We start from the raw sequence: 25,289 nt of genomic DNA on the forward strand, positions 1-25,289 counted from the left end.
GGGTACTAGGTTACATCAGCAAAAAAAGAAAAAAGTTGAGAGGAATCTTTTCATATTCATATTCATTAATTGTCATGAGAATAGAGGCATTTCTTTATATGAGAATTTTGGGAAGCCCTCTCTTTAATACTTTCTCCTTTTTTTCACTAGTGCTCTGTACTAGGGTATAGAAAGTGATAAAACTACTATTAGTTTCATTTAATATTTTATATGTTTCTTCAAATACAGCTGTTTTGGTTGCTTATTAGAATAGCAACATCTGCAAGGTGTCAGGTATTAACTGCTGATGGGGGACTTTTGCACTGCACCAGATGCTGACATGGAAACTGAAACGTGTTTGCCTGAATATTTTTTAAATCTTTATTAAATAGATTTTAATTAAGAGTTTTCTTCCTCCCAGTCTCAAATCATATTCCCTCATTTGATCTACAGTTAAAACTAAGTTTAACAGTTTGTGATATCCTGCTCATTACTGTGATAGCAGCCTGCCAAACAGACTTGATGAATATGACAAGTTGGAGAGAATAAGAAGCTGCTTTGTGAGCAAGGAAATGTTCTTGTTCAGCCCCATCTAATTAATTAATAATATCCCACTTATGCTCAAAACTGTCGTCACTGTGATAATTTGGAGGCAGTGCCTCCCCGCTGCTGTTGCTTCTTACTCTGCAGTAGGTGTGGTTGGCGCGAAGCCTCAGCCATGTGTCCCTGCTCAGTGCAGTGTCTGAGGGGGAGCGCAGCCCTCCAGCTGCTGTGTCTGGACACTGCCAAGAGACAGTGGGAGCCAACTTAAGAGGAAGTAAAATAACAGTATTTTGAAAGGTCTGTTTTTATCAGGCTGCCAGTTGTGCTTTTAAGAAGACTAGATTTTGTCTGATGGGTTATAGCATGTCCTTGTTGGCTTTTTGGGGACTGTCAAACTGTGTGTGGGGTTCTACACTTGCCTGAGACAAGTACAAGTCCATCCTGCTCCCTGTACCTTTGCTGGGCTTTTTTTTCCTTCGTTCTAACCTGCCAAATAGTGCTGCTCATGTACCGCACAAATCAGGAGGATGAAGATCTCCTTTAGAAACCCTCTTTAGCTGTTCAGGTTGATTGAGCTGTTCCCACAGCAGCGTGATCTTTCTGTGCTATGTTGTCTCCCAGGAGTGTTTCAGCCATTTGTGTGCCTGCCTTTTTTCTTAAAGTATCCTTTCATCTTGAAGAACAAGTATGGCTCAAGCAATGGTGGGAGACACATGCTAGGAAAAGAAAAAGAGACACAATCTGCTTGAGGAACCACAAATTGCATGGCTGCCAAAGAGCAGGGTGTAGTTCAGCCTGTGCTTTGCACAGAAAACAGAAAACTTTTTAATATAAGTGTCCTGCTGTCCTGTCTAAAATATGAATCATCATATTTTCAGTGGCTTTGGTGATATTGGGGGAAATCATTCTGACAGAAATATCAAAATTCCTAGGTACCATAATAAATATGATGTTAATTCAGAAATTATGAACAAATCGAGACCCAATGGAGTTATTTTCTTAACAAATCTTAAGTCGCAATGGGCTGATTCTAGACAACCATATATGAAACTATAAGCTTGTCTTTCAGAGAAGTTAGTGCTCTCTTGTGGGGGCTCTATTCAGATTTTTTTGCATTGCTCATTGTGCTAGTTTGAATTGTGATAAGCAGTCTGATCCTTGGAAAAAGAAACAGTAAAAAAAAATCCCAATGAAACAAAAAGCTAACTCAAAGGTCATTATTAGTCTATATAAATTGAAGTTTTTGGATGTTGTTAGTCCAGTCAGCAAAGCTTATAAAGCAGATTTTAACATAAACAGCTGAAATAATACTACTGCAGACTCAGCTGAAAATGCTGATATGTCTTTAATGTATCAGTGAATGGCCATGAGCAGATAGTCAGTGATAAATGTTCAATTTGCTGCCCAGAGCATCTCCACATCTACTTTATACTTTGCTGCATTCCATAGAACATGGTGTCAGTAGCTCAGATAACTTTTTGTTTTGGCTGTGTCTGGCCTTCTTGTCAGACACAATGCTCTGAAGGTCTGTGTGTTCTGGGCCTTAGAACACAATGCACTTAGACTGCTTTAAGGGACTGTGACATAGATTGGCTTTGTTCAGTGCGTTCAGAAAGTTGTAGAAACACAGTATTCCAATACAGCCTATAACTGCAGTCAGTTCCTGATCAAGTATATTTCTTATGGAAATACACTTTCCTCTCAGACATTAAAGCATTACTGAATGCTTTAGCTAGTACATAAATAAATTCAGTGTCCGTGTTCAATTTTGACCAACAAAAATGTATTTTTAAAGAAGATATTTAGGTGATAATGTAGTTAATTGTCCTTTTGATTGTAGGTGAGGCTCTTGGGTATCATAAATTGGTATTTAAACTGAAGCATCTCATTGCAGCTTTAATTGTTGAATGTGCATTACTTGTGACCACCAGTGATTCAGTTGGGTGTTGAGGCTGCAGTCCATGAGATTGCAGTGTGCTCATCTTTCTGAAGAGGAGACTGAGGTGGTCCTCATAGCAGTCTACAACTTCCTTGTAAGGGGAAGAGGAGGGAGGAGAGGCAGACACTGATCTCCTCTCTGTGGTGACCAGTGACAGGATCTGAGGGAATAGCCTGGAATTGTGTCATGGGTGCTTTTCTTCGGGTATTATAATAAAAGTTCTTCACCCACGGGGTGGTTCGGCACTGGAACTGGCTCTCCAGGGAAGTGGTCACAGCACCAAGCCTGACAGAGCACAAGAAGTGTTTGGACAATCGTCTTGGACACGTGGTGTGACTTTTGGGAATGGTCCTGTGCTGGGCCAGGAATTGGACTAGATGATCCTGATGAGTCCCTTCCAGTTGAGCTTATGTAATCTGTGGTTTTTGTGTGCTGAGCTCAGTGCTAGGCAGCTGTTGCCCTAGCAAGTTTTGTGCTGAGGCCTGCTCATATAATGGAACTGCAGTAGAAGCACTTCAGTGTTTTTTGTACCTCTCCTTCTGCCCAGGTACACCTCTTGAAAATTGTCCTTACTTCCAAAAATTTTCAGTTTTACTTTCTGACCTTTTGGGGACAGAAACCAGGCAGTTGAATGTGAGCATTCTAACCATTTGAAAGATTTGTTACAGTTGCCATAGCTGCTATAAACCATGCTCATTGATTAGTCCTGTGCTAAGTGCTGTACAAACAGGGGGAATAATAATAATGTCTTGTTTCAAAGTAATTTTAGTACTAGAGAACAAATAAGAATGAAAGCTGAGAGCCACAGATGGGGTAACAATGATGTGGGGGGTGGATTTGGGGTTTTATTGGGATTTCTCTGTTGCCGTATACAGCCACAGTATGTTTAAAGCAGGGTGATAGATAGTTTTATAAATTGTTTCTGTAAATATGAGGGAGATTAAAACAAAAGTACTGGCTATAGAGGCTGGATTTAAACCTAATCATCATAATTTCTTTTATAAATGAAAGATGAGAAGCAGAGTTGGAATTGGCCATGACCTCCATGAATGTGCAGGAAAAGCAGTTTTGTTAGTAGGGAAAGGAGGAAGTATTTAGTTCATGAATACGATTTTTGTGTAGTGTTCTGAGTGGATGTGAGAGCGGATAAATTCCAGGCATCAGAACTAGACAGCAGGTATTCTAGAATTTTGAGTGATGCAGCTGGAGCTAAAACTTAATCAGAGTAGCCAACAGAAAAGTCTGTGTATTAAATAACTAGAAAAAGCTATGAGATCTAGAAGTACCAATTGACACAGATTCCAGTCAGCAGATAAAAAGGCTTTCTATCCACTGCATTTCCCCTTTTAGTGTTAAAAACTGCAGTAAATCCAAAAATAGTGTATTAAAGCTGCTTTCTCATGAGTCTCTGTATAGAATCGGTAGTAAAGGCAGGAGTTCAAGCTATTGTACTTATGTTATTTGGTTATTGAATCAGTATCCACCTTAACTCACGCTCTTTTTTTTCTTTCAGATTTTGTATTTTGTACATACATTGTTTTGTATATACTGTATATGATGACTTCGGTGGGCAGTGAACGTACCCGGGGCACTCGGGACAAAATACAAATTTCAGCCACACAGCCGACACAACCACAGAAACAAGTAGTGCAGGTATGTGCTACGGTATCAACTTCTTTGACTTGAAAGTGAGAATGTAATGATACAAGTTTCTTTCCTGAGTCAGTAAAAGCTGAAAGAAGATGGGGCGAAAATACATGGTTTATTTTGGAAGATTATGCTTGATTACTTGCATTAATTGCTCAGTAATGCAGGACAGCGTTAAGTTATTCCTGTGTTGTCTTTAAATGAGTTTTGTGTTCTTCAGCAATGTCTCCTATCAGTGAGGATTTTGATGCCTGTGTCAGGATTTCTGTCCTGTGACCTCACAGTCCTCAGATCTCAGCTCTTCTATCTGTCAGCCTCCTGATGCTGGAAGATTTCTGGTCAAGCGAGAAATTTGAATGGGCAGGAGAAGCTTCGTTAGATGCGTGTTGTGATCTACAGCATGATTCAGTGTCTCTTCAAGTCACAAAATCCTAAACTTCTTGTGCAATGACCCCACCAATGACCATCCCTTAGCAGACTAAAATTTTCAGTATCTGTTAGATGGATATTAAGTTTCACCCTACTGCTACTGATTCTTGGCAGCAGTAGTTGCGTGCTTGTCTGGGTTACAAAGAGTGCAGAATGTTTCTCCTTCTGACAACTCAGTATTCTCTTGACAGATACATCTCAGAATTAGTCTGGTTTCAAAAACTGTCTCAGTTCTTTGCTGGCGTGCGTGTGTATCAGTCTGGAGGTGATACACACATGAGCTCTACAGAGAAATACTGCCTTCTATTGTTTTTTGGGCTAGTCTTTAATATGGAGACCCTCTTGCTCTGTTTTGCTCAGTATTAATCACGTGACCTCAAACCCTTGTCATCTCCTTGAGTTGCAGCACTTGGTATGGTGGTGATTCATGCTAATGTGTGGATTTAGAAAGTAAGTTTAAACAAATGAGTTGAATTTGGTTTTATTTTAAAATAAGGCTGCAGGAGTATATTGAGCAGCCTGGCAAAAGTGGTGACTTCCCCTTTTCCAACATTTTGCAAGACAGCACTGGAGTGGTTTGCTTGATTGGGTTCCCTGGCACAAGATAGACATAGGCAAATAGGAGGAAGTCCAGTGAAAAGCTGCAAAGATGGTTGTTAGACTGAAACAGGAGAAATGAGGGGTGGCTCAGGGATCTGGGTGTTTTCAGCCCACTAATACAAGTGTGTTCTGTTCAGGTGCCTCATGAAAGGGTATAGGAAAGGTAGAAACCAACTGTTCTCAGAGAGCAAGTGGCACAAGCTCGAACACTAGTAATTCCTGCTTTTAAAAGGAAAAAAATAATTACCATGAGTATGGTCATGGTGTATCTCTGGAGGACCTTTCCAAACTATGGGATTCATTGATTTTAGACATTAAGACCTTTTTCTGCATTTTGTCCTTTTATCCTGCCTTTTGCATAATAGATACTGGTTCGATCACTTCAGTGGAAAAGGTGGTTATTTCTTACATAGCAGTTATGTTTTAATGCTCCATATATTTTATTGTTGAGATACCAGATGGACCTTTCTGCTTAGTCAGTCTTTGCAGATCAGCAGAAGTCTCTGGATTTACCTGTTTAATCACCAGTGATTCATTTTTCTGAATATAGAATAGTGTTTTCCCAAATGGATATTCCACTGTCATAATATCACATTGATCATCATTTCGATTATTTAACAAATTACATCATGTTTCTACTACATTGCTTCTGGATAATAAATGTGCCATTTTATTGTAAGATGTATGTCTATTACTGTCACTTAATCTTGGGTTTGGCACACTTCTGTTTTCTGGTAGTTTGAAGTTTTAGTTTAAAATTTCTTTCACTCTTCTACTGAAAAGGTACTTATATCTTGTAAGGATGAGTAAAGTTCAGGCTGTTTTGAAATACTACTACTTTCTTAGTCACAATTCAAACTTAATTATACTCTTGCTTAGGATGCTACAGCATCCATTCAGACAATGGTGCCTTCAAAATAAAGAACCTCTACATGCTGGAGGAAAGGCCAGAATTCTTTGTGACAGTGGTCTGATATTTTTGTAGTCATCTGGTGGTTTTGTTGTTTTTTTTCCCTTCCGAATCTTCAGTTCTATCTGGGTGTAATCCACTGGCATAACTATGAGTGGTATTGCACCTACAAGTTTCTAGGCTCTCTGCTTACACAGGAAAACTGAAGATGCTGTCACATATTCGTAATTCTTGAATTAGTATGTTTTTGTCTTCTAATGTGGGCTTGAAGAAAACATTTCTTTATGTAAAAAATAAATCTTAGTGGATTCCTGATTTTTGGTAAAATATGTCATCATATCTCTACAGAAGTTATATTATCTGAATGTCTTTGCTCTGGATATATTCAAAGAAAATCTCTTCACTTGCTTAAAAGCCTCAGTGTGCCTGTGGAGCCTGTAATCAGAGTGAGAAAATGGATCAACAAAACTTAAATTCCTGAAGCCCGTGGACATTTTGGTTCTGCTGTCTGCTGAGTTCTCAGCAGTCACCAAGAACAACCTCCTTTGCACAGAGCACCACATTGACAGGGTTCTGTGGAAGGTGGAACTGGGGAGTTCAGAGCAGCCCCTTTTACCCAGTGGAGTGACATATGAGGCTGTCAGCATGACAGGCTGAAAAGGTGAAGTAACCCGGAGTGTACAACTGTTACAAATGCTAATTCTCTTGAAATGTTGTCTTTGAGCACAGATGTCACTTCCCTTCAAGGAACTGTGACAGCTGCAGTAACTTTTCAGCAAATAAGCACCTGGTGGTGTTCGTTGGAGTAATTTTTACACTCTTCTCAGCATTTGTGCTTGGTGGCCTCCTCTAGAACTTGGATTTGTGGTAAACTCTGAAAGCCAAACAGTCTAACTCTGATTAGATCTAACTTTGTGAGGCACAGAATTTCACGTGTGTATCCTGTGAAGTGGGATGGTAAAAGGTGAGATTCAGCCAGCTGCCTAGGGTGAATCCTTTCCATCAAAAATTCCAGCAGATGAACTGATCCCACTCGAGAAAGAAGAACCCTCTGCAGGCTCAGCAGCCGCATAGTGGGTCCTAGCTCTCTTCAGTATCAGCTTTCTCTATATGCAGCAGTAGCCTCTTGTCTTTGAGCAGAAGTCAAATGAGGTCCAGGATCTTGTAATGCACACTGTTCTTTGGTGTTTTCTTGGGAGTGCAGTTCATAGGCTGCAGATATGCCGCACTATGAAGTGATGTGTGTGATGTGATATCTGTGTTAGAGTCGTTTTTCTCTCGGGGGCAGCCATAGTGTGTTTTGGATTTTTTGTACTTGACTGCATCTCTTTCAGTCTCTCAGCTTTTGTGCAACTTGCTAGTGTGCATTTTTGTCCAGAAATGTTGCAGAAGTACCAGGTACTTCATCAATAGCAAGTTGCTTTACCAGTTTTCTGAGAACAGTATTCACTTTAAAAAAAAAAACAGTGCAGCTGTTCATGGGCAAAGTTTTGAGACATGACTCAAGTCTCTTTAAGTGCTCAATAAAGCTACAGAGTCAGATTGTTGTTGGGAGAGCTGCGGAAGGGGATGGGAGCAGGGATTTTCAGAGATGTGGTTAATTTAGAGATACTATTGCCGGTTTGTTACAATAAAACTCTTAATACTGGAGTAGTAGATCTTAAATAAAAGTGAAAGCATTAATGTAGCTAAAATGTAGTCTTGCCTGGTCCTTCTGTGTTATTATATGGTAGTCTTGTCAGTACAGTGACCTTTAACTGTATTTCAGATAGATTAGAATGTGTTGAAATTGCTTCTATCCCAAATAACATTTAAAACTATAAATAGGAATGGACAAGATATTGATCCCTCCCCCACAGCATCTCTGTGCTTGTTGTGTTATGTTCTTTTTGAGAACCCATAGGAAAAAGCAGGGACACTGGGATATACTTCTAAAAAGTATAGTTACCTTCTGTGTACTTTTTTGGATATCATTTTTTTTCAGGCAACAGCAGAACAGATTCGCCTTGCTCAGATGATCTACGATAAGAATGACGCAGATTTTGAAGATAAAGTGAAACAGGTACGTTTCTTATTGGTAGAAATTTTTTTGTCCCACAATAAAATGTTCTAGAACTGGCTTCCATTTTGGAGGTAGAGCATCTGTTTCTGAGTTAGATGAAACTTTTTTCAGAAGGACATAAGTTTAACTAGGAAAACGTGCTCTTATTGCACTCTAAAGTCTTTTTACAAGAAATTTTGTGGTAATACAGCTCTGACAGTGTAGTTTTCAGTGTAGGAAACTATGTAGACAAAGCTTTGTAGACAAACCCTTAAGCCAAAACTCGTTTATGCTGATGTCTCTTCCTCAGTGTATCTCTCTAATATGGTCTTGATGAATAATGATTGTCAGAATAAAGAATGCGTTCAGCTTGTCCCCAAGTATATGCGAGAAAAACGTCACCTGTGTAAGCTGAGTTTGCCAATATCTTGGAAGTTTTTCAGGAAAAGTAAAAGTCTAATGATAGCTTAAAGATAAATCAAGGTGTTATTTTAAAAAATAAATAATCTTACCTCACAGATCTGTGTATGCATTAAAATTATAGAATTACAGTGTATAAATGAAATGTCTCACTTCCTCTACCATGGTGAGTGTTGGGTGTTAGATAATCAAGTTTTCATTATCTACTTACACCTGAGACCATTAATTCAAGCAGTCCTGACATTATGGGTGTCTGTTGTGGCTGTTGGTGATTTTGTCCTGGTGAATACATCACAGCTCATGAAGAACCTACGAATGCACCCAGGAGGGAAGAATTAGCTTGAATGCATAAATGCAGCAAAGGAGCAGATTTCTTGGTTTCTTTTCATCTCTAAAACTTCCTCTGAAGCATTGTTAAATGCTTTTTTTTGTTCTTGTTACAAACTAGTTCTGTTGCTCTGCCAAAAATGTTATCTTGTACTTTGTGAAGCCAAAGGACCCTCATCAATAGTGCTTGTGGCTGTGCTGGTGGGAAGGAGATGAATTAAGTTCTGCACAGAATTTGTTTTACCTTCTGCATATGTATTTCTAGCTCATGTAGGTTTTGTTCTTTAGATGAATTTGCTAAATGCTCTGTGACACACACTCTTCAGGATATACACCATGAGTTCAAGGAGCATAATTCAGAACTAGATCTCCTTAATCACCTTTGTGATTCTGGTGTGGCCTTATGCTGAAGTGGATCAAGGGAGCTAGTCTGTCTGAAAGATAATGTATTTCTTAGTCTGGATGGTTTTCCAGGTGGATCTGTTCTCTGCCATGTCTTGCTATATATCTTTTCTCACACTGGGATAAAGAGGGGCAATTTTAGTGGAGAAAGAGATAGGATTATACTGAAACTATTGCTGTCCTTTACACTTAACATACTGCTGATCTGGCAGCATTTGCTGCAAGCATACAGACCAGAAAATGTGTGAAAGACTGCTTCCTTTTAATTTGTGCTTCTTCCTCTCTTGTCTGAATCCCAAGCAGATCTGTACAAGGCAGATTACTTTATTCGGGATATTAGTTTACTCTGACATGGTAGCTATGCACTTTGTTGTAATTGGTGGTCATACTAGGTCTTACTTTCTTATGATGGTAATTTAGATATTTTAACATGTCTGACTTTTACTGCCAGCTTATGGAAGTGACTGGGAAAAACCAGGATGAATGCATAGTGGCACTACATGATTGTAATGGGGATGTGAACAGAGCAATCAACATACTGCTGGAAGGAAGTTCAGACACGGTAAGGTTCCATGTTAACTTCCATGTTAAACTAAAGCCTTTTGTTTGCTGTGATTTTCAGCTTCTAGAAGGACATTGGGAAAGTCATGTTTCAGAAATTTTCAATTTCCGTGTCTCCATTCAATTTCTTTTGGAGGAAATGGAAACTAGGGCAGCTTCTCTACTGCATGCATACCTTGGAGAAGGCTGAATCCGGAAAATGTTGTGGGTGTTCAGCTGGTCTATTGCAGAGTTCCTATGCTTTCATTTATATACAGCAGTTTTAACTCTGCAGCAGAGCTCAGTGCTCCCTCAGACACAGGCTGTTTCTTGCTACAGGTTTTGTAGTTACTGTGTAGACCCTCCTGAGGTCTGAGACCATTACAAAGGTCAATCTTTGTAAACCCGAGGGCAGGCAGGTATTTTAAGTTATGCATGTTCTATAGATGTGGGTTGCCAGTATTGAAGTTGGAGGAGGTGTCCACATCTGCAAGTTGCATTGGTAATGCTACTTATGGCAGGAAAGGATGCAACAAATAGTTGCTTCTTTAACTGTGTTGCTCATTTGCATGACTTAATCTAAAAACAGGAGGAGACTAAACTATGTGTATACAACAACAAATAATGTCGCTTAAAAAGTTGCACAGTGAAATTTTTTATCCCAAGAGATACTAAGAAAATATGTTTTATTGCAGTTGAAGTTTTTGCTGGAGAGATTTCTTACAGTTTGTTTTTAAATTAGATTCTATCTCATTCAAGTTGGAAAAGTAACCTGGACTTCCTTTCTTGATGCTGAGCACTCAGTATTTCCTGTGATTTGTCAGGATGTGTACTCTGGTTTATTGTTAATGAGGAAACTCACCCCTCACACACCCTTAATCTGGGACACACACTGTTTTGACTGAGGGGACTTTCTTTTCTATCCCCTTTTCATTTTTTATCAGAGTTGAGGTCTTCTAAACAAAGAAGTATATGATATTGACAGACTGGGAATAGAGGAGAGCATTTCACTTAAATCTGTCTGGGTTATATGCCGTGTTCTCTCAGACTTATCATGTTTGCCATTTTTTAGTTGAAAGTAGTTTTCTGGTTGATAGAGAGTATTAAATCCTTTTTTACTTTAGCAATTTGTTGTAACTGATCATGACATAGAAAAAGCTTTCTGAACTCATTCATCGGCTACAAGTGATACTGATATGTTCTGCACTTTTGACAAGTCCTTCTTAACCCACTGTTCTCTATAGACAAAATGCAACTTAGAAACAAAATATAGAGAACTTGAAGGAGTCAAGGAGGAAGGAGTATTAATTGATGGGTATGAAAAATTTTATTTTTGAAAGTTTATGGGCCTCCAGTTGGAAGGATTTGTTTTAAGGCCATTATACTTGAGAACAGTTTAACCATGGATTTGACATAAAGTTGTAAGCTGAAGTACTACAAATTCTGAATGAAGATTTCCAAGTCTCTCTTTCTAGTCTTACTCTGCTTTGATGCACTTGCAGTTTTTTTAAACTTAATTTGAAAGATGTGTTCATTCAACTGAAGGAATTTGAAGAGTAAGGAGTGATAGTTAAAATGTCTGTTTATAGTTTATTTGATAATCAGCCAATTTTGTATTATTCTTTTTTTGTTTGTTTTTGGGGTTTAAAGCTGTGATCTACAAGGTGTAAGTGTATGACTTTGTAAAGACTTTCCTTTTGCAGCAGTTGTAGCAGTCTGGCTTGGGCTAGTTAGAGGCTTGTGTTTGAGTAGAGAAGGACACAGTTTCTTTGCCTAAGCTTGTATTCATTTAACTTCTTCAACCCATTTTATGCTCAGCTGTGTTTTACTTACTAAACCTTTGAAGATAGAACAAAACAGACCTTTCAGGTTTTTATTCTTTCCATGTAAGAATAGGACAACAAGAGTTATCTGTTACAGATTTTCTCAAAGATCAGACCCACTGCTATCATTTGGGTTGCCTCAGGCATTGTCAGCTGAAATTTTAATCAGTTACCTCCCTCAGAAAGAGAGACAGCTCAACGGTTTGTGATGGATCCCCATGCTCAGAGGTAGCACCATCCTCTATCTTAAATGACATGCCTGACTTTCTCAAGGCTTTCCTCAAAATTGTATTGTGGGAAAGCATGGATCTGATGCTTTCATGATCATCTTATTACTGATTCTTCCTAAGTTATTTTAAATCTCACTCAGGAGAGGCTGCTTCCTCTTCAGCTTTGCAGCCTTATCCAGTTTTGGGTGTTTCCTGAAATGGTCAAAGATATTTTGGCACCAAGCCCATCAGTGAATTAGTGCATTCTGAATTCTACAGACTTGGGTGTTCAGTTGTCAGTGCAGGTATCTTTCCTCCTGTGAGGTGTGTGAAGCACTAGGAATGTTTCAGTGCAGTTACACCAGGTGTGGTAGGTGATGCCATGTGGTGCTTACTCGGGGAAGCAGCTTTCTGCCTCACGGATAAGGTGGTGGTCTTCAAATGTGTTTAGTTTTGTACCTCTGATCAGCTCTGGCTGGGCTTCACCAAAGTTGGTTTAGTCTTCTATACTGGAGGTGGAACTGCAAAGTGATTTCACCTTTCTTTCTCACCAGTGCTATGCCAAAAAATGAGAGAGTAACTGTTCTCTTTGTTCTTATTCTCTCAAAGGAGACTTTGTAACACTGTGTTTGTAAACAGCTTTGCTACCCGCTTTCTTCCTTGCACTGGCTTCCTAGGCAGCTTGAACTAGCTGGCCATGGTCTGACTCCTCAGGGCTGCTGAGTTGCTGTTGGTGGAATTGAGAGATAAGACAGGACTTAAGATTGCTGGTAGACAACCTTTTTTGTTTGATGTAGGTGCCTGTCAGACGTCATAGTTCAGTGCTTCACAACAAGTTGTATGTGCAAATATTCTGATATTAAATATCTTATTTGAACTAGAAGCTCCTGGAAATGGAGCCATACATGTAAACCTCCCTGCCATCTTAATGATTTGCAAATAATACCTTTTCTTATTCTTACTTGCTTTTCAGCTATGGCTTAATAGACTAACCATGGAATTGCATAATACATGAGTTGCTGAGCTATTCTTGGCGAGTGTTTTAGTCATTTTATTTTCAACTCCTAGAGATACTCCTATGGAGCTTATAACACCTTGAATTTATTTTGAAACTGAGTTTAAAATTAAAACAGAAGCCTGATATTTGGACCTTGATCCTGTGTCTTGTTTAGACATAGCTTTTCCTGTGTTTTGCTGTGTTTGATGGTCTATAGCTGTTAAGAGTGGATGGTCTGGCTTATCATCAGTTCTCCCAAGCTGTTGTTTTGCCATTCTGTCTTCTGGGGTTTAAATTCTAGTATGCCTGGATGAAAAGTTTTTCTTTTCTGTTTGGGTTTTTTTTTCCCCCTCTTAGGCCAGATACTTAGTCTCATCAATCTTTTGTTCAATGATACTTACAAGGGTTTTTTGGCTTTTTTCTTTTTCATTTCCCTGGGAGAAAAAGATAGCTTTGTTCATGTTCCCATGCTAGATTTATGGATGTATTTGAGAGGAAAACTGTTGCGTGCTTTGCAGATGTTCTGTGTTACAATAGTTCCAGTCTTCCTTGAACTGGTAAAAGGCTATTATAGCCAGAAATATTTGGGGTTCTCATATTCCCTAAGACAATCAAACTTCAAAAATGTTTTTTTCTCATCTCTTTGCAAAAATACAGCCTGTCTTTCCATTTATATCAGTGTAGTTTGCATTTGTGACATTATGCAAAAACCTGGGTTTTTTCCATGAACTGGAGGGGTGTGGGGTAGAAAGTGTGCATTGAGAGGTGTCTCCTCCTTTTTGACTTTTGTGTCTAATTCTATTCTACCCAAATAGACTTCTTGGGAGACTGTAGGGGGAAAGAAGAAAAGCCTTGGAAAGGAAGGTTCAGAAAACAAAGAGAACAGAGAGAAACGAGGGGACAGAGAAGTGAGTCGCGGAAGGGGAAGTTCCAACAGACGGGGAAGAGGAGGCAGCCGTGGACGAGAGTGTACGTATAGGGCTTAATTTTTAAAGATTGAGACGCTTTTCTTGCAGCTGCAACTGACTGAGCTAAGAGCGAGTGCTTAATGGAGCAAAGTCCGTCCGACTATAGCTCAGCGTTGAAGGGATCATAACTTGTTTGTGCCACAGGTATGCTTGGTCTGTCTATGTGACTTGGTTTTGGGATGGTCTGTACTTGTTCAGAGACACTCAGTGTAACATAAGTCTCTGTTCTTGTTTGATGAATTGATCTTGTACAATTTGCTGTTCTTCATGTAAGTTTTAGAATTGACTTTTTGTAAGTCTGCATGAGAACAAGTATGTCGCTGCACAGCTGATACACTTTTTTGTTTCTTTTAATGAAAAAATTATCCAGCTTTGACTCCATCTCCTTTTATGAGTGGGAGAACCTGAAGATGTTCTCATCTTCTCATAAGGGGAATGAAAACACTGGGATGATTATTAATCTCTAAATATATTTCTCACATAAATCAACCAAAGGTGAGTTTCTGCAACAGAGAAAATACATTGTTAGTTGAAACATTGAAAGCTTTGCTACATTTGCAATAATACATTGTACAAAAGCAAACTGATGTTTCCAAGTTAGAGAGAGTCACAATAGATCATGATTGGATGGATACATTTTGCTTTTTTTATCTAAGTTTTGTCAGCATTCTCTAAGCTGTGCGCATTGTCTGTATTGGCTGTTTGCCACACTGATAGATGAGAAAAGAAATCAGAATGGATACAATATGTTTAGCTTTGCACTTATAAGCAGGAAAAACATTTACAATATTAGCCAACTCATGTTATTCATAATTGGAAGATATTCAACGATTGTGCCAGTATAGATGTTGTGAATTTTTGTAGGATAAAGTCAAGATGAAAAAATGTTAGTAAAACATGGAGCTGGACTTAGAAAAGTATAAATTAGATCAATCAAAATGAAAGCAAAGGGTAATTTTTTTACCAGAGACAGATGCTGCCTTTCTCTTTTTGTAAACTGGAATTAAAGAAATTTCAGATGGTTACCAAATCTTGTTATTTTCTTCTCAACTTTATGTCCAAGCATTTTTGGTTTTATTTGTTGCCATTAGGAGAAATGCAGTACAAAGTCTCAGCAGTGTTTCAAGAGGCCAGTTTTATTGTTGTTTTTTTTTTTCTCCTTCAAGTAGCCAGCTGTATTTCAAAGCACCTTGTCGGGAGTTTACTACAAACCACTTAGGTTGCAGACCTTTTTTACTGCCTTACCTTCACCCAGTCATCATCCCTCTGCTTTAAATACAGAGGAGAAATCGGTTTCCATGCTTCAACAGGGATGCAGTATGGGCAAAAAGGAGAAGAGTTGGTGTTACTGGTTATCCTTTATTTTTTCACTGTTGTCAACCAGTGCATTATCTAGGAAACACAGAATAAGGCAGCTGTATTTCCTATCTCATTAAATAGTGTAGGCTACAAAACATGGGACTTGTAGAGGTTTGTCTCCTGATGGACTTTTCCTTCTTATATTTTGCTTCCTGATTGTCCAGTACAAAGGAAACAAGGAAACATAACTTGCTTCTAGCGAGGCCTCAAAGAAGAGGGGTAATTGAGATCTGTTGACCATCCCACTTGAAAATTTTGCCTTCTGTTTTGAAGGTTTCGGGTTAGCAAATGGCTGTATTGTCTCAAGTAGCAATCTCTAACGCTTCTCTTAAGCTGTCCTCTCTCCACACAGTTAGAGCTGAAGAGAATGGAGTGGACAACAATCAAGGAGACAGGCCTTCAGACCGTGGGAAACGTGGCCGTGGGAGAGGTGAGATGGTGGCATTGTTGTGGGACTGGCTCTGCTTTCATGTCCTGAAAAGGAACTCTCCCATTTGTTTCTTTAAATGCTTCTTAAGCATTTTTTGTTTATCCTTTGATTCCATATGCACTTCAGCCACCTTGTGCTTGGGTACATCCCATTCCCTTACCCTTTATAATTTCTTGGTCTTGGAACAACTTAAAAAAAAATTGACAGAGATCACTTCCATGGTAATTTCCTGTGTGGCAGGCAGCTGTGCACTGGCTATGGAGAGCTGTTTTCCCAGACTGACTCATGCCAGCCTCCTGTGAGTGGGACTGTGCTCACTCAGGGTTCCTCAAGATGTACTTCAGCAGCAGGAGAGCACAAGATTCCATCTGTATGGCTCTTGGGGAAGGATTTGGTGTACCTTTTCTTGTAGCATTTCTTTGCGGTGTCTCTGGTTGTCAGGCTTGCCTTCTGCTTTTGGTAGCCAATCAGAGAAAGAACAAGCCACCTTAGAGACATTTTGCTATGAAAAGGAATTCGACACAGAAGAGCTGATGAGAACTGTGGAGAAGGAATACTGTGGAGTTGTAGGTACAGCTCCAATCCTGTCATGTAGAAGAGGTGGGATAATGGATTGGATGTGGAATCAGGTGTTATGTATTTGAATTGGATTTTCACTGGTTGCAGTGGATAGAGGCTTGTTTTTCCTTAAAGTTGGAGGAATGAAAATAAATAATCCATGTGTGGTGCAGATTATGGGTGGACGAGTGTATTAAATAAGTTAAATTGATGAAATGTATAGCAGAACTAATGTACTTAGTAAGTACTGTCTGACTCAAGAAAAATTCTGCCTTCAAAGGACTCCTTTCTCTTTGGAATGTCGGGTAACAAGGCATTCAGAGACAGGCGCATCCACCTTCATTCTCTCCAGATCTGCATCTTGAAGGTGTACAAAGATGCAAAGAAGTAACTTCCAAAGGTTTGTGTGTGAGAGTGCCTGTGAATCAGCAAAAACCCAATGGTGTGTGCAGAGAAGTAGCTCTGCAGGACAAGGTGTGGTATAGGTCACAGCTATGATTTTTGGTATGTTAACAGTTTACACTTTCATTAGATAGAATGTAAGTCTTGCAGTTACTTATTTTTTAAAATAATCCTTTATTTTCAAATTATAATTTTAAAAGTAGGACTTTTTAATAATGGTTCAGTAAAACTTAGATATTAATTTCAAATGCAGTGGTTTTTGCTTTAACCTTACAAACCATACACTGCTTTTGTTGTCAAAGCTGTAGTTTTCTAGATGAATATCGTATATCTCAAACTTCATAATCAGATCAAACTGACCTAACTGAAGAAATAGAAACTTTGAGTTTCTAATAGAAAAATAGAGTTTCTATTCGCTGTCTTCGTATACATAGTATTACTATATGTCTCTACTAAATATTTTAGACTGTACTGTGAGCAAAGTGTATTAATGAAGTGTCTGTGATAAACCTGTTGGCCAGTTACAGGATCATTATATTACAAGTGTGTGTATTCCATGGTAGGAAATACCTGATTAATTTTACAGTGCAAACCCTTGGAATCCTCAGGAAGTTTTAGAAATCTGTGTAATTCGGTTCTTACATTTCAGGGATATGCGGTCTTCTTTTTTTGGATATTAGTAGAAATAATAATAAAAAGCTTCCTGCCAATTTATTCTGTAGTCTTTCTTTTCTGTTACACAGAATAGTGAAATGAGAGATAACACACTTCAGCTGAAAGTAAACAGATTGCTGGTAGTCACCACAGAACCCATTTTTAGAAATGTCTCATGCAGTGTGTCTGTAGAAATCTAGGCACTGGATATGAAATAAGGTGTCAGTTAATTATCTGAACAACACACTCTATTTTAAGCTACCTTCTCAGGCAAGAGTTATCTTACTGGCTGCCTTCTAGGAGATTTGCTGGGCCATCAGATGTATTACTCCTTCACAGTACAAAAACATAATTTAAAGAAATGATAAGCAACTGAAAATAGCTAAAACGAGATTGACACAGAGGTGATAGTGTGCCGTTTACTGAGAGGGAAAAACCTTTATACTGAATATTTTACATTTGGTGTGTAAGGCACTAGTTTAATCTGACAGTAGATCTTCCATTAATGACTGTGTCATGTTCCTTGTAACTTCATAGGGTTGTAGGTAAGCAGAATGCAAACACCACTGTGTGCTGGTATGCAGGGCATCAGGGGTTTGAAACATATACAAATTATTGACTGATTAACAGAATGTAAAAATATATCACAGCGTGTGTAACAGGACACGTCTCAGCTATAATTGCTCTAAGCTAAATCTTTGCTTGTTAAACTAAGGGTGTAAACTTTGTATTGAAGTCAGGGAATGTCTTGTTTTAAGATGCCTCCTCATCTGTGCTTCTTTTTAGAACCAAATTTCTTGCATGAGCTTAATTTAAATGTAAGAAATACTGTAATGGTGATGAGCAGTAATTGCATCAAAGTGATTATATTTGTTAGTTGAGCAAGGATTTGCGACTGTCTAGAATGGAATCTCCTGAAGAAATTAAGGAGGCAGATGCTTATGTGTTAGGATTATCAGCTATAGAAACATTTTCTTATTTGCATTTTAATCACCTGCAGTGTTGTATACAAGTTGACAAACTTTACAAGCACAGGTTATTTTTAAGCTGCTGTTTTTTAGGCTTCTTGCATCTTCAATTTTAAGTGCGGGTCTGATTATCCCAGTTCCTCTTCTTCATATTGAAAAGGATGCAGAGAGGAAAAAAAGGGTGTAGGGCTAGAAGGCTTTTGAAGGTACTGGGAAGTCTGCAGTTATGGGGTGTTAGGAGCAAGTGTAGGATTTTTCTGCCTGCGAGAGAGGACTGTGCGCACGTATGGTGGAGCTCTGTTAAACTTCTGTGGGGGCATCAGTTGATCATGCTAAACAAGTATGCAAAAGAGAGAATATTAAATGAGATCAGCAGGTTACAGCTTCAAGATGAACCTAAAGAGTTGGTTCTTCATACATGAAGTGAATCTAAGGAACTCCTTTCAGTAAGATAATGTGGTGCAGGAAATGTATACATAAAAAGACTTGAAAATTTCATCCTAGAAAAGAACCACAGTCAAGAAAAAGAAAAACCACCAAAGACTTTGTTGTATGTAAATTATTTTTGACTAAGGAAGTCAAAGCCACAAATAGTTGAAGATCAGGAAAACATCCAAAGAAACTACACTGTGATTTCAGTTCATGTGCTCTTCCCTGGATATCTAATTGACCATGGCTTATAAAGGAATAACAGGTAGGTGGGCTTTTGGGTTTTTTTTTTTTTTTTGATTCAACATAGAAATTGTTATAAACTCAGGTATAGTAATTCCCCTGGTTTGCAAAGGCAAGATAGATTTGTTGCTTGCGCTTCTGTTTATCTCTTTACTTCATTATTCCAAAACAACATGAGCATTCCATAAATGTGGGTTCTGCCAGGGATTTTTTTCCTACAAAACAGATATAAAAATGAAAGGAAAATTGCTGTTTTTTAATTCCAACTCTTGTTTTGTCTGCCAGCTGTATAGGAAAATAAAACATCTTATCGTTCTCATAGATATCTGATTATAGTCCAGTTTGTATTCTTTATCTCTTTTCATTGTTTTTAACATAAGAAGTATGCTATCCTTGAACAAATTGAACTTCTGTATCCAGAATTGCTTGTATAAACATTCCCTATGTTTAAAAGCTTAGCCCAGTTGGCACAGGATATGTCTTGGATTTTTTTTGCCAGAACTAAGGAGAATGTTGGTTTTTTATAAAACATGAAAGTGGAGCAGACCTTCTGGAAGTCAGAATTTGAAGTTTGCTTAGTTTTGATGTGCCTCATTCTGCATTAGTTAAGAAACTGTCATGTACTTTTTTTTTTGAGATTATCATAGTTTAGATATAACAAGTCACCTGTTTTCCTTTAAATGTAATTTTAGAGTTGAAAGTTTTCAGCATGAATTGTAAAAATGCTTTCTAGAGTAAATGCAGTATATAAAACTGATTAATTGCTTCTAGCTTTATGGTGACTAATAAAGACAAAAGTAATTTGAATTATTAAATCCAACTTGGGTGTTTGTTTTGGTAATATGGAGTACCTAGAATATAAAGTTTCTGCACTTTGCCTCCTTATCTCTTAAGGCTTAATAAGCCTCTGTCAGCTTGGTTCTGCTGGCAGGATGGCACTGCCAGAGCAGAGATGAGGCAGTTCAGTTACTGTGTGGTCAGAAATAAGCACAAATTTAGAGTGTTGCTTTCCCTTCCAGTCTGCATTTCCTTTTTCTTGCAGCTGTTCTTCAGGCCATTTCTTAACCTTGAAGTAACTTCCTCTAATTTAAACCCTGAAAATCTGAATTTTTAAATAAAGCACCTGTGTTGCAGTGGAAGGATTTAGGTCTACAAGCTCAGCAGATGTGATTTTCTGCAGAATAGGTTGTTAATTTAATGGGCTAGTCCCATCTGAGTTGAGCTTCTACACACCTTTCTCGTGCTGCCGTGAAGTGTGTGTTTTCTTTGAGGGAAGAAATGTTGTGAATGTGGAGAGCAATTCTTGCCATGCATGGATGGTACCAGAGTGGAGAAGTGGTAATGAGTGTTTTGAACTCCTAGTATGTTTTAGTGAAAACAGAAAAACTTGCCACCTGCCTGGGTTGGATATAAGTGCTGACCTTTCTAGAATTCATTCAGGAGAAGAAAAATGCAAAGAGTAACTCAGCAATTGACAGTAGTAGGAGGTTCCTCTGAGAGGTACAGAGGCACCCCTTTGGTGACATGTGCTTTCTAGAGAGGTGCGCTGCTTACCAGGGGCTCTTATCAGGGATGTCACCGAGACTACCAGGCTTCTTGCAGTCCACTGACTGTTACTTCCTGCTGTTGTTTCATGGAGGCACAAGGGGTACAGCCAGGAGCAGTCTGAACATCATCAAGGGGAATTACAGAGCCCTGGGTTTGGCCATAAGGCACTCTGGAGCAGCTAGTTTTTGCAGGTAGTTTTTTTCATCCATCCTCCCAGTCAAAAACAAAGGAGGTCAAAAGAGCCAGTTGTATTTGGAGAATCAGCAGGTGGTTATAGGCCTTGTGCCACAGCAAGGGATTTCACTTCTTTGACCAGGGGACTCTCTTTGAGAAACCTGGTCTTCCGGGGACTGATGTGTTCTATCTGTTAGGGAAGGGGATAAGCGTCTTTGGTTATCCTGGCTTCATAAAGGGCAAGTTGTGCCTGACCAATCCGGTGTCCTTCTGTGGATGGAGTGATCGTAACAGTCAATGGGGAAGGGCTGGCATAATCTATCTGGACTTCTGTAAGGCCTTTGACATGGTCATACATGACATCCTTATCTCTACACTGGAGAGAGAGGGATTTGAAAGGTGAACTTTTTGGTGGATAAAGAATTGGCTTCATTCAGTTAGTTGGATGCATCCAGGTAGTTGTGGCCAATGGTTCTATGTCCAGATGGAACCTGGTGACAGGTCATGTCCCTCAGGGCTCTATCTTGGAATGTTGCTCTTACATTAATATCTTTATCACTGACAGAATGACATTGAGTGCACCCTCAGCAAATTTGCAGATGATACTAAGCTGAGAAGTGCAACTGACACACCTGAAGGATGGGATGTCATCTGAAGGGACCTGGACAAGCTTGAGGAGTGGGCCCATGGGAATCTCATGAGGTTTAACAAGATAAAGTTCAAGATGCTGCACTCGAGTCAGAGCAATCCCAGGCATAAATACAGACTGGGGAGAAGAACTCGTTGAGAGCAGCCCTGCAGAGAAGGACTTTGGACTTCTTACAGATGAAAAGCTGTCAGGAGCTGGCAGTGTGTGTTTGGAGCCTAGGGCTTGTGGGGCTGGTGAGGAATGTGAAGGTCAAAGGCAGCCCAGGCTGCAGTGACTGAAATGGTGGAGGTTGAGATCTTGGGTACAGTGATGAGGACACACAACAAGCTCACTGCCATAGCCTTCAGGAGAGCAGACTTTGGCCTCTTCAAGGATCTGTTTGGTAGAGTGCCATGGGGTAGAACCCCAGAGGGAAGTGGGGCCCAGGAAAGCATGTTAATATTTAAGGATTCCTTCTTCCAAGTTTGGGAGCAGTGCATCCCAACCAAAAGAAAGACAAAACTTCCCCAACCGCATGGATGAAAAGGAGCTCCTGGACAAACTCAAACACAAAAACAAAGCCCAGAGAAGGAGGAAGCAAATAAATGTAGCCTGGGAGGAAGAGAGAGGTGAGATTGTCTGAGCAGCTAGGGTTCTGGTTTGAAATGCTAAAGTTTATTGCTGGTGATAAAAGGAAGACAAGGGAAAATTTGGGCTCTCTCTATAAGAAAATGGGAGACCTGGCTAACTGGGACATGGAGAAGCTGGAGGCACTTAATGACTTTTTTTGCCTTGGTCTTTTCCCACAAGATTTCAAATCATATGAATTATAGAAGGTAAAGGCAGGGGCTGGGAGAATGAATAATGATCAACTGTAGGAGAGGATCAGGTTTGAGTCTTTTGAGGAATCTGAAAGTGCACATGTCTGTGGGGCCTGACAAGATACATCTGTGGCTCCCCAGGGAAGTGAAAGAGGAAGTGGCTAAGCCACCATCCATCATATTTGAGTTCCCACTGATGAAAAAAAGGGAAGCATAACCTCTATTTTAAAAAGGGAAGGAAGGCAGACCTGGGGAACTAGAGGTCAGGCAGTCTCACATCTGTGCCTGGCAAGATCCTGGAGCAGATCCTCCTGGAAGTTAAGGGACTTGGAAAGTGTGAGGTGGTAGGTGACAGACAAACTAACTCCCAAAAAAGAAGAGGCAGGCAACATAGTCACTGTAGACAGCAGGGTTTTTTGGTAGCTTGGTGCAAAGGTTTTCTGGCATTTAGCAAGGTGGCAACTGGTTTGGAGAGCTGATCCAAAAGTGAACAAATACTGTTTCCTGGTAGTTGTTCAGTGCTCACTTGCTGGAAAGTGCAAAACTGTCACTGCACAAAAGAGCAGAGCTTATGATCACCAGTGAGGAAGACCACAGTTGTAGTAGTTCTAATTTAAATGGGTTTAAATTACTGTGGGATTGCATGCTTAGTATTTGGGTTCCTGCTGTGAATTCTGAAAGCTTTATTTGCTCACTGACTCTTTAGTCACTGTTAAAAAGCATAAAAAGTTTGTAGATACCCTGTAGGCATTCACAGTTGTTTTGTGACTAACTTCTTTGTCTTAAAAGACTGTACCTTCTGTTTTAAGGCCATTTTTAAATTTAGACAGCTGAGAAAAGTAGGTTTCTTGGCATGAGAATTTAAGGATTTACTAGTGGTCTGGTTGTGTCAAAGAGAATATTAGCCCTTTCCATTGGCATCTTGCACTAGTGACCATGATGTATGAAATCTAGTGTCTGAGTTAGGTGGTATTGCAGTGGTGAACATTCACTGTCCCATATTTTGAGTTAGTTTTTCATGTGTTTTTTAACTTTGAATTTAGTAATTTGATACTCCCTTTTGCCTTTATTAGAAAGGTTCTTTTGTGTTTGTTGATAAAACTTAATTCCAGTTTTGACTGACACAGCATTAAGAAGTTAAAGGAATCCACTTGAAATTCAAGTTCAGAATTATCTTTCAAAGTGATCTGGTATAAAAAATGCCTTGCTGGCTCGTACTCTAAGAATGTGCATGGAACATCGGGAGCAGCATTTTTGCTTTTTTGCAATTTATAAAACTGTTGCTTATTGATGTTTTTAGTCAGTAGTTTATTGTGCCCATTATGGGCATATATCTTATGTATGCCTGACTTGCTAAAATATCACCTTCTCTTTAGTGTGCTAAGGTTGTTCCTTCAGGTCTTTGCACTTGAGATACTGGGGTGACTTAGCTCCTCTTGTAAAATCTATTTCTTCTTTCATGACAGCTATTTCAGTTATCTCTCTGTACCTTATGTCTGTCTTGCTCAAAACTGTTTCTGGTTGACTGTTTCTGTGTTTTGCAGCTCCCAGTTGGACTTGTACCTCAGGCTGTCAGAAAACTGTTGATCTTGCTTCTGCACAATTTCTGTAAATGGTGTTTAATGCTCTATTGAAAGTAGCAATTGAAAGTAATTTTATTACATGATGGCCCCTACCATATTCCCAGGTAAACTTGTGTAGCTGGTTCTGCTCTTAAGAAAACTTACTGGGCAGAAAGGTAATCCAGAGTGCTCTGATTTTGGCAGAGGATAGCAGAAGAGCAGGTAGGCTGAGCAACAAGGTTCAGTGGACAAGTTGGAGGCAGTTGGGTACAGTGGGGTTTGGGGCACTGTTTATGGCAAAAAACACATGGGCTCAGTAAAGAAGGGTGGCAAATGCCAGGTTACAGCAGTTGTTGCTTCTTTCATAACCTCTGTCTGCCTTCTCTCCAGCCATTTGTGAAAAGAGAGCAAAGAAGGGAAGATAATGTAGACATAACAGAGCTGGTCAGTGTCAGACTTATGCTATTCTATGTTCTTATCCCAGCAAAATGCTGTGTCTTGCTAGATGGGAATCTTTTCTCTACTTTGATGCCTCTAAGAAATCTTGAAAAAGTAGGTCCAGAAATGTATTTTGTCACTAAAACAGTGAACTTGGGTAAGGGGAATAATGAGTAGTGAGAACAGGAGACAGAAAGTCATTAAAGTAGAATTTGATAAACTGGTGTTACCATGTCCTGGAGGTACTGCTCTTGCTCAGTTTGTGTGGTCTCCTGAAAGTAAGAAGTAATTCTGATCCAACTTTTAACATCCCATCATGGGTAGTTCTGATCTATGGGCATCAGTGCTTTGGTGATTTAGGATTATCATTTTTGTCTGCTCTGGTAAGCTTGCAGTTGCTTGGTGACTTAAAATTGCCACATAATTTTGTCATTAAAATAAACATGGTTTGTTCTGAGTGCAGCTCTTGACCTCCTTCTGTTGTTGTAATACAAAATAATATTCTCACTCTTCCTCAAAAAAACCTGAACAAACTGGGTAAGCCTTACATAAAACCCTGAAAAAGGTGGGGAAGAAATCTATGCAGAAGTATATTGCATATAAGAAATATTTAGTTACACTTTTTGTAGACATTTGCTTTGTGTATTCTTGAATAGCACAAAATTTTTCATGCCTTGTTGATAATATACCATGTGCAAAAATTAAGCTCTTAATTGTATCAAGAAGCTCATGAACTGAGGCTGGTAATCAAAATTTGAGAAAACAAGTACTTGTTTTTGTTAAAACAAATGAATATTTTAGTGGATGATAGCAAGGAAGATGAGTTATTTGATTTGGGTATTTTCCTGTCAGTAACTGTGATGAAGGGTGAGGCAGAAGGAATGTGTGATCAGAGATTGGCAAAAGCACAGGAGGGTGGACAGGTGTTCAGAGTCAGAGAAGGAAACAAATGGAGTATTTCAACTTTTTCCTCACAGATAAGGAGTGACAGAGAATTGCTTGGGAGGTCAGGATATTCAGGGAGGCTGGGAGTTTAGAGCATCTTAGGCAAGAATGAAACAATACAGAGAAAATTTTGAACAGTAAGTCTAATAAGTTGGCAATAGCAGTGTTTGGGATGAGTCTTTAGGTAATTTCTCTTAATGGCACTTGGAGCTACTTCACGACACAGAAAAGATGGCAGGTAATTGAAGATCCTAGTGAAATGTCGGGTCTTAGATGAACCAAGGCTGATTTGAGTGTTTTAGGGAAGCAAATTTGATGTGGGAATTTGGGAAGTAAACTATATTTAACTTCAACTA

General features: G+C 39.2%; 1 protein-coding gene across 13 annotated transcripts in view; it reads left to right on the plus strand.

Annotated features, from left to right (window-relative positions):
• UBAP2 (ubiquitin associated protein 2) overlaps positions 1-25,289 on the plus strand; it is a 127,370-nt gene that overhangs the window by 17,852 nt on the left and 84,229 nt on the right. For 10 of the 13 annotated variants that reach the window (XM_071425748.1, XM_071425747.1, XM_071425752.1 and 7 more), the window contains exons 2-6: positions 3,975-4,114; positions 8,032-8,109; positions 9,689-9,799; positions 13,622-13,775; positions 15,486-15,563. In XM_071425748.1, coding sequence (XP_071281849.1) covers positions 4,016-4,114; positions 8,032-8,109; positions 9,689-9,799; positions 13,622-13,775; positions 15,486-15,563 — 520 coding nt within the window. In that variant the 5' untranslated portion in view covers positions 3,975-4,015. The other 3 variants (XM_071425758.1, XM_071425759.1, XM_071425760.1) reach the window with 3 other exon arrangements.

Source organism: Agelaius tricolor, unplaced genomic scaffold (genome assembly GCF_023055355.1).
Source record: "Agelaius tricolor isolate 1412-34295 unplaced genomic scaffold, bAgeTri1.0.p SCAF_4, whole genome shotgun sequence".
Classification (NCBI taxonomy): Eukaryota; Metazoa; Chordata; class Aves; order Passeriformes; family Icteridae; genus Agelaius; species Agelaius tricolor.